General features: G+C 38.6%; 1 protein-coding gene across 9 annotated transcripts in view; it reads right to left on the bottom strand.

Annotated features, from left to right (window-relative positions):
- Nucleotides 1–13,560, bottom strand: part of Nrg3 (neuregulin 3) — a 1,038,176-nt gene that overhangs the window by 22,705 nt on the left and 1,001,911 nt on the right. For all 9 annotated transcript variants that reach the window (XM_028883033.2, XM_028883038.2, XM_028883035.2 and 6 more), the window contains exons 5-6: nucleotides 11,742–11,844; nucleotides 4,214–4,340 (exon numbers count right to left, since the gene is read on the bottom strand). In XM_028883033.2, the coding sequence (XP_028738866.1) occupies nucleotides 4,214–4,340; nucleotides 11,742–11,844 (230 nt within the window). The remainder of the gene's footprint in view (nucleotides 1–4,213; nucleotides 4,341–11,741; nucleotides 11,845–13,560) is intronic.

The raw sequence follows: 13,560 nt of genomic DNA, 5'->3' as shown, positions 1-13,560 counted from the left end.
GCCAAATGAGAAAGAGAGACAAACCACCCTCTGTTGACAGCCCAGGAGAGTCCATTGCCTTATGTAGATGCACGCTTGCATTTGAGACCCTTTACTAGTGTGCTCATGGAAGTGACTTTCCCAAGCTCCCAACCCATTTCACTCTTCTGTAGGTGACTCCACAGATGTTAAACAGCCTTACAAGTCAGTGTACTCCCACTGCAATCTCTCCCCCACATGAACTTGCTGCTACAAAGAGATGGGAGGTCACCTGTTGTAACTGTGTAGTCTTATAGTTCTCAACATTCTTACAATGAGCCAACCCCCAACCCCACTTTCTCTGGAATCAGAGGCCACCTGGCTCCAGGCATATAGTATAGCTTACTTACTAAGCTTGGTGTTTGGGGTATGGGACCTCCCTCCTCTCCTAGGAATCTTTGAAAATGGACACAGGGTACCACTTTTAATCTAGGTAGAATGGAAGTATCTCTTCATAACCCTACTGTACTATACACATTGAGTTAATATATCTCCTAATATGTTTCTTACCCTGAAGAGCAATTTCTCTCTTTCTCTCTCTGTTTACCTATCCATTTTAATGGCACTCCTCTCTTGGTTGTAAGAGGGAAACTCTCTTTGCATATATGGTCTTTTTTGTGTGTTTTAAATATATTGCTTTTTCCCAATCCTCTCCTACCTCAAGACTTCATCATAGTCTGAAGACCTTTTTTCCCAATAAACATTACTCCTCCAGAGCAATTATGTAACAGATCCTTTCCAGACTGCTTGTACTACACTCATATTTAACAATGTATCATTGACATTGATATCTCCTCATTTTTCTTGCCAGGAAGAAAAAAATATATGTGTATGTATATATGATATGTATGTATATATGATATGTATATAGGTTATACATATATATATACATATATGTAAACTTATAAGGCAAATGTGTTTTCAAATTACCTCTAGCACCTTTGCATTTTAATATTAAACCATCTAAAACTTCTAAAGTCTTTTCTATGGTTCTAGTTCTGCAACTGCATAGACTCCCTGCATACTTCCTTTTATGATTTTTCTAGAATAGCATTGAAGTAACACAACTATTCCTTTTTCAGGAATAATTAATATCTATTTTCCAGTCACCGTTTCCTCTCAACTTACAGTGTGAAAAATTGCAGTCAAGTTGCTGTTTGCTTCTTGCAATAAAACTGTGAGCCAAGTCTGTGAGCATGCAATTCACCAAAGATGAAATTTGACCAGAAATATGTAGACAGAGATTATTCTTCACTATCAAATAAAGGAATGCAAATTTCAAAGAATTCAATTTCCCACTTGAATTTAGCACAGGAATTGTTGATAAGGATTTTACAAAACTGGCAATCACCCACATCGCTTCCTGGGGTTGAAATTGACATGTCCCTGTGGGAAGAAGTTTGTTCACCTCAATCTAGTATAATTAAAAGGACCTGTTCATTTAATCCCTTGAACAGCAGGCAGCCAGCAATGTGTAGGATGCAGTCACTGGGTATATCTAGACCTTCCATGCAAACTGCTCTCCTTTCATGTGGATTCATCTCCAGGTCTCTCAACCTCTGTTTAACCGGTTGCCTTGATTATCTCCTGTAACTCTACTGAAATGCCATATAAGTGGAGGACTGCCAGAATTTATGACCCCCAAATGCTTCTGTGCCATAAGGACTATTTTGAGTTAAAGGTCACTGAGAACAGTTGAAGACAGGAAAAACCCTATAAGTGGGGCAGATTCCATATGTACACACATCTGGCTGTGCTCCACCAGGAGACAAAGCTTTTCAACAATTCTTACCAAAAAGGAATACACTAAAATCTGCAAAACAAAACAATAATCCCATATTGTTCCTGCTTATATTCCCGTAATCTGCCTTCCCCACCTAGAAATCCCAAAGATCCATTTCCTTTAGCATAAAATGCTATTTAAGCCTAAATTCAAAACATCCCTTTGTCTCATTTACTTTGGAATATTCCATATGTTGGATTTGTGATGTATTTACATATCAAACTCTTTTCTCTGATTCATCTCTCTTCTGTTTAGGGCCTAGCAGAGAGAACCTAATAGTGAAACAAACATTTTTTTTCACTTATGTCCTTTTCCTGTAAAACAATGGTGATGATACAAGAAGATGCCATCTACATATCCCCTGAAGCCCAGAGGAAATGATACAGTAGAGACTCTTTGTACCCTGTGTCAACACAAAGATCTCCTGGGTCCTGTAGGCTACAGAGGAGAGGTGTAGAGGTCCTAAAATCATATGTGATGAAGGTCTTTCAAATATTGTGAATCCTATGGATAACTCATTTCTTCACTGTAATTTAAATCATAATATTCAAGTCAGGGGAAGAAAAGGGAGACAACATGGATGAAATTTCCTTTTAATGTTGCCATTAATAGTAGAGAGAAACTGCATGCTTATTACAATGGTTGGATGAGGAAACTGTCATGAGGTCACTTTGTGGACAGTTATGCAGCTATCTCAAATGAGTGTGTGGCAACCATACAGAAAACAGACCTGACTGCTTTCCATTAAATCTAGCCTATGGGCTATAGAAACTGTAGCCTTTCTCCAAGTATGCTTTGATCCACTTGTTGTACAAATACTAACTTCATTTTCAGTCATTCGTTTCTGCTTTCCTGCAATGTTTCTTCTCCCATAAAGCACCTGGATCAAAACAGAACTCAAGAAACTTGAAAGGCCTTTCAGATTTGTTCTCACCACACCTGATGGCAGGTCCTTGGCTTCCTTTCCCAAAGCATTTTCTGAAAAGGACTCATGATTATAAATGTGGATCTCCTAAGCTCAAAAACTGTTCTTCATGACGACCTAGAGGCCAATCTTTGAAATACAATCATCAGGAAGGGTAGAGGTTCTGTGTCCCAGCCTTGTGGGAAGGTAGATTTCTGATTCCAGTATTGGCTAGCCAGCAGACACAGCTGCCTGATGGCATTTACACTGTCCAACCCTTTGCACGCTTAATTCCCTGCCTCTGATTAAGCCCTTGCTCAGCCTTGTTTTACTACTTGCCTCCTCCCTTTACAAGGCCTGGTCACTGCTGAACCTATTGAAGTTAAGTATAGTTCATGCTGGACCCCTTTTCCTATTCAATGTTTCATTACTGATTACAGTCTATCCCTGCTGCTTCTGCAGGTGTCTGGCTTTGTTTATTGTTCATAGGGCCAGTTGCTAAGGAACTGAAATTCTCATCATGGTGGCTGTTGAAGGTGCTGGGATTATACTCATTAGAAATCATTAGCAAAGGCATTCTCTCTGTTTCTGAACAGAACAATCTTGCACATTGCCATGAATAAAAGTTTAAGGAAACTTTGCTGGGAAGCAATTCAGATTTATGAATTTCACATTAAATCAGCTAAGTACATCTGTTACACTCATCATAATGGCAACTTTTGGGTAATGATTTCTTAGAATCACAAATGATGTGCAAATTCTCAGTGATTTAAGCATTTGGAAGGGCAAGCATGCGGCCCGGGTGATTGCCTATTATCCTCAAACACCCGGTTTGTACCATGGTCTTTGTTCTTTCATTTCATACATCAGAATCTAGAAGCAGAATCTCACGTGGGGGCAAAGAATTAACCTTACAAGGCATGTCTCAGCATGTGTTAGATAGTATCCCATTGTGTTTAATTCACTATTTTGCAATGTATCTCAGAAATGACTAAAAGTACTTCTCAAAGAATGAAGCAGGCAGAATGTGTGTTTGGCTTCCAGACTGACCCACATACAGCATCAGTCTAGCTATTAGAAGGGACTCTGTGACCACAATTCTCATTTCTCCTTTAACCCTAACCATGAACTTTTCATGCCTTTTAGAACCTGACTTGGATGTGAGTCAGCCTCCAGAAGTATGACATTGTATGTCTACCATATTTTTATTACAAAGTAAAGACCCAAGTGGTTTATGGAACAAGCAACCAAAACTTCTATCACTGTCAAAGGTCAGTTATTATGGAAGAGTAGAATCATCTTTCTTATTTAGTATTTGAAAACACACACACACACACACACACACACACACACACACACACACACATCCATACAACTGCAAGATGATTTAAGCAAGAATTGCTATTGTGGTGAACAATTCTATAGTTCTGATCACAGTTTACATAATCCCCTTTGTACTTAAGATTCTGAGATGGGCAAGGAAAGGAATGTAGAGACATGCAGCTTACACTTTGCAGCTGGACATGGCTCTTCATCAAGTTCTCGGACTTTGTCATTGTGCTGGATGCCTTGAGGCTGTAGTTTTTCCCATTCTGTGACTCTTTCAGCTGCTCTTGGATTTGTTTAGCCTGTTTCCTGCAGATATGAACATGTGGATAAATATTTGCATAGATATATTTTGTTAATTTTTGGATTTTTTTACAGTACCTATATTTGTCACATGTTAAAGCTATATAGATAATCACAGAGGAAGTGTTTAATACCTTTTGAACCACACCAAGAAATACCTCTAACTGGAGATATTTTGGCATTATTCATTATCATAGATGGGTTAACAAGCAATGGCACTCTAAAAAGAGAGACACAATTATAACGTATTGTTCTAGACTTACCTCCCATGGGTACAAGTAATCCCTGACATGAAGTGTTCATGTATAAAAAGTTAGAGATTCCATAGTGAAGTACGAAAAGTTAACATTTGAAGCTAGAGCTTGGCTAACATTTTGGCAAAGATATACTGATATTTATATACTTCAAATATATGTAGCTTTGCAAATGTTAATGTGTATATTTTATTTTTTAATCTTTTTGGAGAGTTTATTTTATGTTACTAGGAAGCCAAATAATAAAATAGTTAACTATTTTTTTTTGTAGTGATGAAGGTCAGATCTAGAATCTCTTCCAGGTTAGGCAAACAGTTTACCACTGAGCTTCGTAAAAGAGCCTTTGTTAACTAATTTGTGAGCTAATGCTTACACAGTAATTTGCAACACATTGTTTTAAAGTCCATTACACTCACTGTTTTATTTATTTCCACAATAAACATTTGTAATGTAATGCAATATTCTATACCCATTTAATAGATGAGAATGCCAAGGCACAGAGAAATGAAATCATTTGCTAAAGGATATTTAGATTGGAAGGATTCAATCTGGTTAATCTTGCTGCAAGCTCTGCTCAGAATCACTACTCAGAACTGTCAAGCCACCTGTATAAGGTCCTTCAGCTCCTTAAATGGAGGAGTTGAGACTGAGCTAGGATTTTGAACTCCCAAGCAATATGCCCTTGCCTGCATACATTGATTTTTGTTTATACCATTCAACATTTATACCAGAAGGGTGGACTAAACTATTTGTCTGTTTAGTTTCCTTTTTCCGGGATTTCACAGTAATTATATATCATTCCTAGACTCATAAACATAACTACAGGATCAGTTTCTAAAGATTGCTTCTCCAGTTCTTAGCCCAGAAGGAATACCCTAGTAAAGTGCCTCTCAAATGGCAAGCTTGCCAGGGAGACAGCGCTCAGAGCATGAGACTGACACAAGAGACCTCAATCTGCCATCCACTGGTTCACTGCCCTTGTAATTACCTAAACTTCTTTGAGCCTGTTTCCTTTACTTAGATTGAATTCTTAAGAGCTATCTCCCATGGATACCATGGCAGCTACAGACAAAGTGTTCTTCTTTTCCTTTTTGTTACCCAGCATGCTCAGCCGCTGTGGAAAGGTGCTGCAGACATAAGGACATTGCCCCCAAAGATAAAAGATTGTATAATTGCCTCTCTCACACAACACTGGTGTACTTTCTAAAGGACTTGAAGGTAATGAGCATCTTTGAATTTAAATCCCAGTGTGAAGTAGCTGTCTGTTTAAACATTTCTTTTATCTTTTCAATTATTGGGTGGGGGGGAAGCTTTTAGGTCTAACCCTCCCAATTGCTTTAATCCAGCTAAAATATTATATCTACTTCTTAAGAACAAATCTATAGCCTATTGATAAAAATAAATTCATCTCATGAACATTTAAGGAGCATACCGCAGCCACAAAAAAGGGATTCATGTGAGAAGTAAACAGGAAATTGTGGGGGAGGGATGTTAGCCAAGTAAATCAGCACAAAGCAGTAAAAGGGTTAGCAAGAAGCAACCAGTTAAATCTAAGAGGTAAGATAGAAACACTGTCTTTTCTGTCATCTCATAATTTAGAAACTGGAAGATATAAGTTTTAAAGGAATATTATTCATAAAAATGTCTGAGTGTGTGCTGTGGGATGTTCTGTATGGCAAATGTGTTGCTCTGATTGGTCAATAAATAAAACACTGATTGGCCAGTGGCCAGGCAGGAAGTATAGGCGGGACTAACAGAGAGGAGAAAAGAAAGAACAGGAAGGCAGGAGAAGTCACTGCCAGCCACCGCCAGGACAAGCAGCATGTGAAGATGCCGGTAAGCCACGAGCCACGTGGCAAGGTATAGATTTATGGAAATGGATTAATTTAAGCTATAATAACAGTTAGTAAGAAGCCTGCCACGGCCATACAGTTTGCAAGCAATATAAGTCTCTGTGTTTACTTGATTGGGTCTGAGTGGCTGTGGGGCTGGCGGGTGACAGAGATTTGTCCTGACTATGGGCCAGGAAGGAAAATTCTAGTTACAGTGTGTTTTTTGAATCCTTTTATAATTCACCTTCAGCACCATTTTCATGCAAGCCCTGACTCAGCAATATTTCAGGATAAATGGCCTTTCATTTGGAATCTGCCTTTGGCTCTTTCCCATCCCATTCTTTGCTGGTGTTCTTCTTTCATAATTACAAGAAGTTTGTTTGTTTTCCCCTTATCCCCTTAGCAAATTGGACCAGAGGAAATGATCAGCATCTGACTGATTTGCTGTCCTCCCTTAAGAACAATCACTCTCTACAGGGTCTATACATACACCCTGGAATGATACCAGCTCAATAAGGTCAGGACCAGACTACTGAGTTTTAATACCTCTGGTGCAATGCCTTACAAAGGGGATGTGTGTAGAACTGTAGATGTCACAAAGGTTGAGTCTCTGAGGGAGCAGGTCTTGGGATAGGAGTAGCTTTAAGGAATTTTACTGGGTGTGTGTGGTGTCATCATATTTGGAAGTGAAGGAATGGGGATTGTGGAGTGGGAGAAACTGAAATGGGGTGCAGCAAGGATATAGACCTTTGCTCTCATTTTCAGAGCCTTACATTGAACTCCTATTGCAAGTGCATTATCTCAGTACAGCTTGCTTGAGAGCATTTTCCTATGTTGTATGCCTGCAACACAAGTACAAAGACCTCCACTGCTGAAGAAGACAACAGCAGTACATCAGATTATCCATGTGAGCCCAGAATCTTTTACTCAGACCACAGCACATGGGAAGAATCAGGTTGCTGTATTGTGAGCACATTTTACCGGCAATTCCAATTCCCAGGCTCCCCACCATTTCTCCAACTTTGATAACTCATCTCTACCTATAATTTTTCCTCTCCTGTCTATGATTCTGAGTTTAGGATTGAGCCATGTGTTTGATTTTCAGATAACTAAAGACTGATGCAACCAATCTTATCCATATTTTCTGTGTAGGTTAAAAGCAAAGAGAAACTCATTTAAGAATTTGGTTTCCAACTAAACCAAGTGAGCAAAAAATAAAGGCTTGAATTAATCATCATATTAACTATAAATGGGGATGTGTGAGTTTATTGAGAATTCCTTTCAGTCTGTCTTTTAGTATTGCTAGAGGACTCAGCTATCTCCACCAGAACTTTCTCTGACTGGAAGATGTCTTTATTTCTGCACCCTCATGTTACCCACCTCAATTTTTGTTTTGGCCAGGATACTACTTTCTATGTGAGGTTGCCTGTTGGAACATTCTCCATGAATAAAGTTATGTAAAGAGAATTTTGAGAGCTTGTGATAAAAAGCTAAGAAAACAATACAAAAGTCTTATGACTGCTGTTCCTCCATAACATGGATTGTTCTCGGAATGTGCTTTTGTGCCCCTTCCAAGTATAGTTTACTTCAGGTTGCCCATCATCTATCATTTTTATTCAAACACTGGTTATCCTAGTGACTATATACAGCCTAAACTCATGAGACCTTTGCTTATTTAGCCTTGCTTACCCCTCAGAATACCCTCAAAATATAAATTGTCTGATGCCCTGAATAAAATTGACTATTGCATGAGACTTTAGTCTACTTCAATCGGCTCATTCTCCCAGGTTTATGCCACCAACTAGAGCACTAATCATTGCTGAGATAGCATTTGATGAGGTCACACAGTGCCATGTATAACAAGAACAGGGAGAAAAGACCAGAGAAGCAATCTGAGTGTTTATGGGAAATAGGACATAAATGGCTGTGAGCATGGAGCTTTTGGCTAAGTACCAGCTTGCTCTATCCAGAAGGCTAGATCTCAGTCCATCAAATGCATAACTCAGTGAACTCATTTGGAGAGCAATTAAAAGTACCTTATGATCTTGTTATAACTGGGGCTTACAAAGCTGAAAAAATATATATTGTATCCTATAAATCCATATTATATATTATATATCTGTATTTTATGCACGAAAATTAAGATCCAGCCCATTATTTTATCTATAATATTGGGGAAAAGGAGTGAGGAATCCATGAATCCATAAGAGAAAGAAACATGTGGGTGTTATAACAGAGGACATTCAATTTTGGTAGGAGGGAGATAGTACTTGGCATGAAATATACCTCTCAGACTTGGGAAGATTTCTGATGAGCAATATGATTCTAGTTGGAATGGTCTTTCATTTTTATTATTGCTGTTTTTATCTAAACTTATTTATTTTATCTTTTCTTCTATTCTCCACCATATTTTTACTTTATTTAGAATTCATACATTCCTGTAATATTTTTTGACCAAATCCACCCCACGTCTCCCCTAACCATTCTCCTCTACTCTCTTCCCACCATTTTTCCCTTCCAAGTTCATGTGCTCTTTTTTTTTTTAACCCACCAAGTCAACTTAGTGCTTCCTGTATGTGCATGCGTGTAGGACCCTCTATTGGAGCATAGATGGCCTCTCAGGATCTGCATTCTTGAAGAAAACTCACTTTTCTTCTCCCAAAAGCCATAAGTTGCCAATAGCTCCTCAGCTAAGGCAGGTAGAAGCAGAGCATCCCAGTGTGTGCTTTTTCATCAGTGTGGTCCTCTAAGTCTCCGGTTAGGAAGCCTGTATTTGCCAGTGTTTCCTTTAAACACTCTGACTCCTCATTATGCCCTGGCAACAGATGTTGGTCTCAGAGCTCCCCTGTGGTCCAGGGAGAAAGACTGATGGTCCTGATGCCACACATCCTGTACTTGCTTGCTTTCATTGTTAAGATGACTATAATCAATCTTTTGCTTAAATGTGTTAAAACTGCAAATTGTACTCTAGGAATAAGTGATTAGTTTTGTCTTCATAGCAATTTACTTATTGCTCTGTAAATTTAATATTACTTCCCAATTTCTTTCTCATACACAGCCATTAAAAGCAGACACTCCTAATGCCAAGCTGGGTGTCTACCCTTTGTGGGCTCAAGTGCTGCTCTTAATTTGGTAGCTATCCAGCCTCTAAGTCCTAGAGTGGAAAGCCATGAATATTAACAACTCAGGTTGCTCATTTCTGATTTGAAGTGTTTCCGATTTGAATACTAAGCAACGCCCTTCACAGTGCCATCTCCTTTAGCTTTCGCCCTATAAGGTATTTTTTAATTCATATTTTTCCAAAAAGAAAGCAGGAAGGAAATATTCCTAGTAACATGAATCAATGGCAAATTGGAGATTCAAATGCACCCAGGGCTCATATACTATCCCAACCAGTACCCTCACATGGCCTCACTGGGGCTCCACCAAAGCAGGGGAACTCCCAACTAGGAGCTTTGCCGTTCAGCTAGAAGACTATATAAGCCAATTTAGTACTATAGCTTATAGCATAGAGTTAAACTAGAACTCCTGGGAGTCACAGTACCATATTTGTAATTTTCTACTTTGTTCCTTTCACAACTTAATGTTTTAAAATAAATTCCCATAGTGTCTAGTGTTGTTCTCTAAGGGCTTGTGCATTGGCTTAGTCCCCAGCTTGGCTCAGAGCGACTGGTGGAGACTTTAAAACCTGGACCTATTGGGAAGCCTTCTGGTTATTGAAAATATTCCCTTGAAGGGGAGAGTGAGATTCCCCCCCCCCCCCATTCCTTTTTTGCTTCACATTCTGCCCAGAGGCTCTCTTCTGCTCCATACTGCAACCATGATGTGTGGCCACATCCTGTCACAACAAGCAATAGGACCAATCAATCCTGATTGAAATGAACAAAACTGAGTCCAAATAAGGCCTTGCAGCTTCAGTATCTCACCTCTTTGTTAAGACAATAGAAGCTGACTGATATATTATTTGAAAATGCAGAAGAAAAAAAAAGAAAAAAAAACTTGGAAAGTTGTAAGGGCAGAGAGTTAATCACTAAAATCCCAGTGTGCCTGGCACGTGTTTGGAGATCACCACTGTGACAGACAATAGGTACAGAGATGTGACAGGAAATGTTATGTGGTATGCTGGAAAAGGGCCTGAGTAAGAAAAAAGACATTATGTCAAAAACTAAGGAAGACTGAAAGTATGGACTTTAGTTACACAGTACAATTATTGGACATTATTGTGACAAGAATACCATGCTAATACAATACTTAATAACAGGGTACTAGGTAGGAAGTGCATGAGAATTCTCTATGCTGTTATTATAGTAGTTCTGAAACTCTAAAAGCATTTGAAAAAAAAGTTTGTTGAAATAATAGTCACTAATCCTGTAGTCATGCCTCAATATTTCTTATTTAAAGTCATAATTGTAGCTCTCTTTAAAAATTGACAGGTGTGACTTACAGACAGAGATTACAAACTGTATCTGCAAAGTGCTCCATTTTTGGAAAAGAAAATGAACAGAAAAACAGTGGTCCAAAGAAAGGCAATTGAGCATTGACTGTGATTTCAGACAGGCTGCAGCCATATCACTGGAGCCAATGTCTGAAGGTTCAAGAACCTAATAGACTAACTCTTGGATCTGCAATTCCTATCTTAAGTACAGATGACATCATTTTCATAAATAATTTCATCCATGTTCATTTATAAAAATGCAGAGTTATAAACACATTAATATGGATATAATATACTTTTAATTCTGCTTTATGAATCATCATAAGTCCCTTCATCTGCAGATAGTTTCTTGGCAAGTGAAATTCAGAGCATATTCAAATTCCATATCCCAAACTGTGAACCCATGCACAGTTTTTGGTGTTCTTTCATTAAATGTGACTTAAATTTTATGAGAACAAGCAAAAAACTGTTTGAAAGTAAACTGATACTTTTTTGTAGTTTTTTTCTTTTTTTCCTGGAAAAGGCTTTTCTTATTGACAATGGTTGATGGCATCTAGGTTCACAGCAGTGATTCCCCCACCCCCACCCTAGTTCCTACCAAAGAGAGTTAGTTAGCCTTTTAGTGGAAGCTGCTAAGCCTTTAATGAAGACAGGTGACCAAGGTGTCTGAAACCTCCTCCATTGTGTATCTGAGAACACTCTCCCCACCACACACACACATGTGGCTGCCTGCATTCACTGTGATCCACAGACTGCTCTAATTCTCTGCAGATCACTGCTGAACCAATGTGCAAAGGATCCCTCTGCTTGGAGCTGAAATTGAGACTATGGAGGAAAAGAGCTTTCTTTCAGACGTAACCTTTAATCACCAGAGAAATGGTCTTACTTGCTTTTGAAGTAGAATGCTGCAGAGAACATGCCCACGATGACAATTCCAAAGATGATACATGAAATTGACAGCACCTGCCTTTGATAAACATCTTCACTCTCTGTGAATTTGAAAAACAGAATTAGAATGGATGCTAGTGGGACACAGAGGCAGAAATCTCCATCTTTGTACTTCTGAGCAGGTAGGAGTCTTTCAAAGCCAACCTTTTTTTTGATGTTGTTGTTCCTGTTTTGAATAGGAAAAAAACATGAAGGAGAAATTATGATTCAGTTTTCTTGTAGAGATCTATACAGTAACTGACTGCTACTTTTATTTTTTTCCTTTTGGTATTTGTACAGTCACACTCTTGCTCATACTTATAATAACTTGATAAATACTATAAGTAAATTCTATGACTTCTGAACACTGTAGAAGCATATATTTTGGAAACTGTGGTGGCCCCTGATTAATGAGCTACAAGATGAGGGTCTCTGCACTTTCTGGTGTCAGCAACAACTGAGTTTTTATTCTGCGGTGCTCAGATCTCTGTGTCGTCTGAGTTTTGTTGGATCTTTGATGATCTAGCCATTATTCATCTTTCGATTACTCTGATATTGACATCACTTTATGAAAGAGATTTTCAGTATTTACACAAATATCATGTTCACCACGTCTGTAGCCATCTTAGTGCCCATGTTCTGTACAGGAGACACCAGCCTCTATACCAATGTGGCACCTTGCCTCTTGTCATCACAAAACATGCTAATTCCAACACTTCACTTTTCAGTCACTACAATTTACACCCAGCTCATTTTTTAAAATATGCTTCGTAAAACAATTCTTCCAGCTTATTAGGAGCTCTGGATCCACAGATTCAAGAACTTTCTCTGCAAGTTTTGTTTTGTTTTCTTTTGTTTTCATTTCTGTCTTTAAACACATAAACACCATAGGACATGATTACAATCATTGGCTCATTTGCAAATACTCTCTTCAACTGTTCCCATGTACTTTCCCATTCATCCATTTAGCAACATATCCCCACAAAAATTCAAGAAAACTGTAACCTTCGCAACACCACGTTGAGTATCTCATAGTACACCAAGAATACTATGCTACGGGGCAGGTATTTTATAAGAGATGAAGGTTGAGAATCAGCTTTCTTAGGTGGGCATCAAGTCCTGGACAATGCCATCAGCTCACTAGCTCGCATATTCAGGTTCGTCCATCTACTTAAATTATACTCAAACATCTGACCCAATGAAACGTCCCTTATTCTCAGATATTTCACAGGTCCTAACAAAAAGGAAGACTGTATAGAGAAATTATTCCAACATTCTAAAGTAAAACACACAAAATTAGCAATTCATTCTCATTCATTTTTTTCCTCCCTCCATCTCTTTCTAACCTCTATTCCTCCCTCCCTCTTCACTAATTTAATTAGCGGTTCCTCAAACTTCAGTGTTTTTGCAGTTGCCTTGAAAGCTCCTAGAGTTCAGGCCATCCTCACATGCTCCTGGTGAGTTACTGACTAGCATACTGCAGTGCGTACAGAAATGTTGGATTTCGGAAAGTCCTCATGTGACTGTGATGCTTTTGGTCTGGGAGACACATTAGGAAGCACTGACTGAAGGAGGAGTGCTCCGCAGGTCACTCGCCTGATTTCTAACATCTGAGAGATTTGTATCCTGGTAAGAGATAGTTATAGTACCCATTTCAGACCTTCTAATATACAAGCTGATTTAAATGAATTTTCAGGTGTTTCTCATCCATAATATAGTTAGGGAATTATTCAGGTTGAAGAAATACTCTACTTTTATCAAAGTTGATTCCCTGTTTT

The sequence above is a fragment of the Peromyscus leucopus genome, chromosome 9 (genome assembly GCF_004664715.2).
Source record: "Peromyscus leucopus breed LL Stock chromosome 9, UCI_PerLeu_2.1, whole genome shotgun sequence".
Classification (NCBI taxonomy): Eukaryota; Metazoa; Chordata; class Mammalia; order Rodentia; family Cricetidae; genus Peromyscus; species Peromyscus leucopus.
Note: the sequence above shows the minus strand (reverse complement) of the source record. Positions and strands in the feature narration are given on the sequence as shown.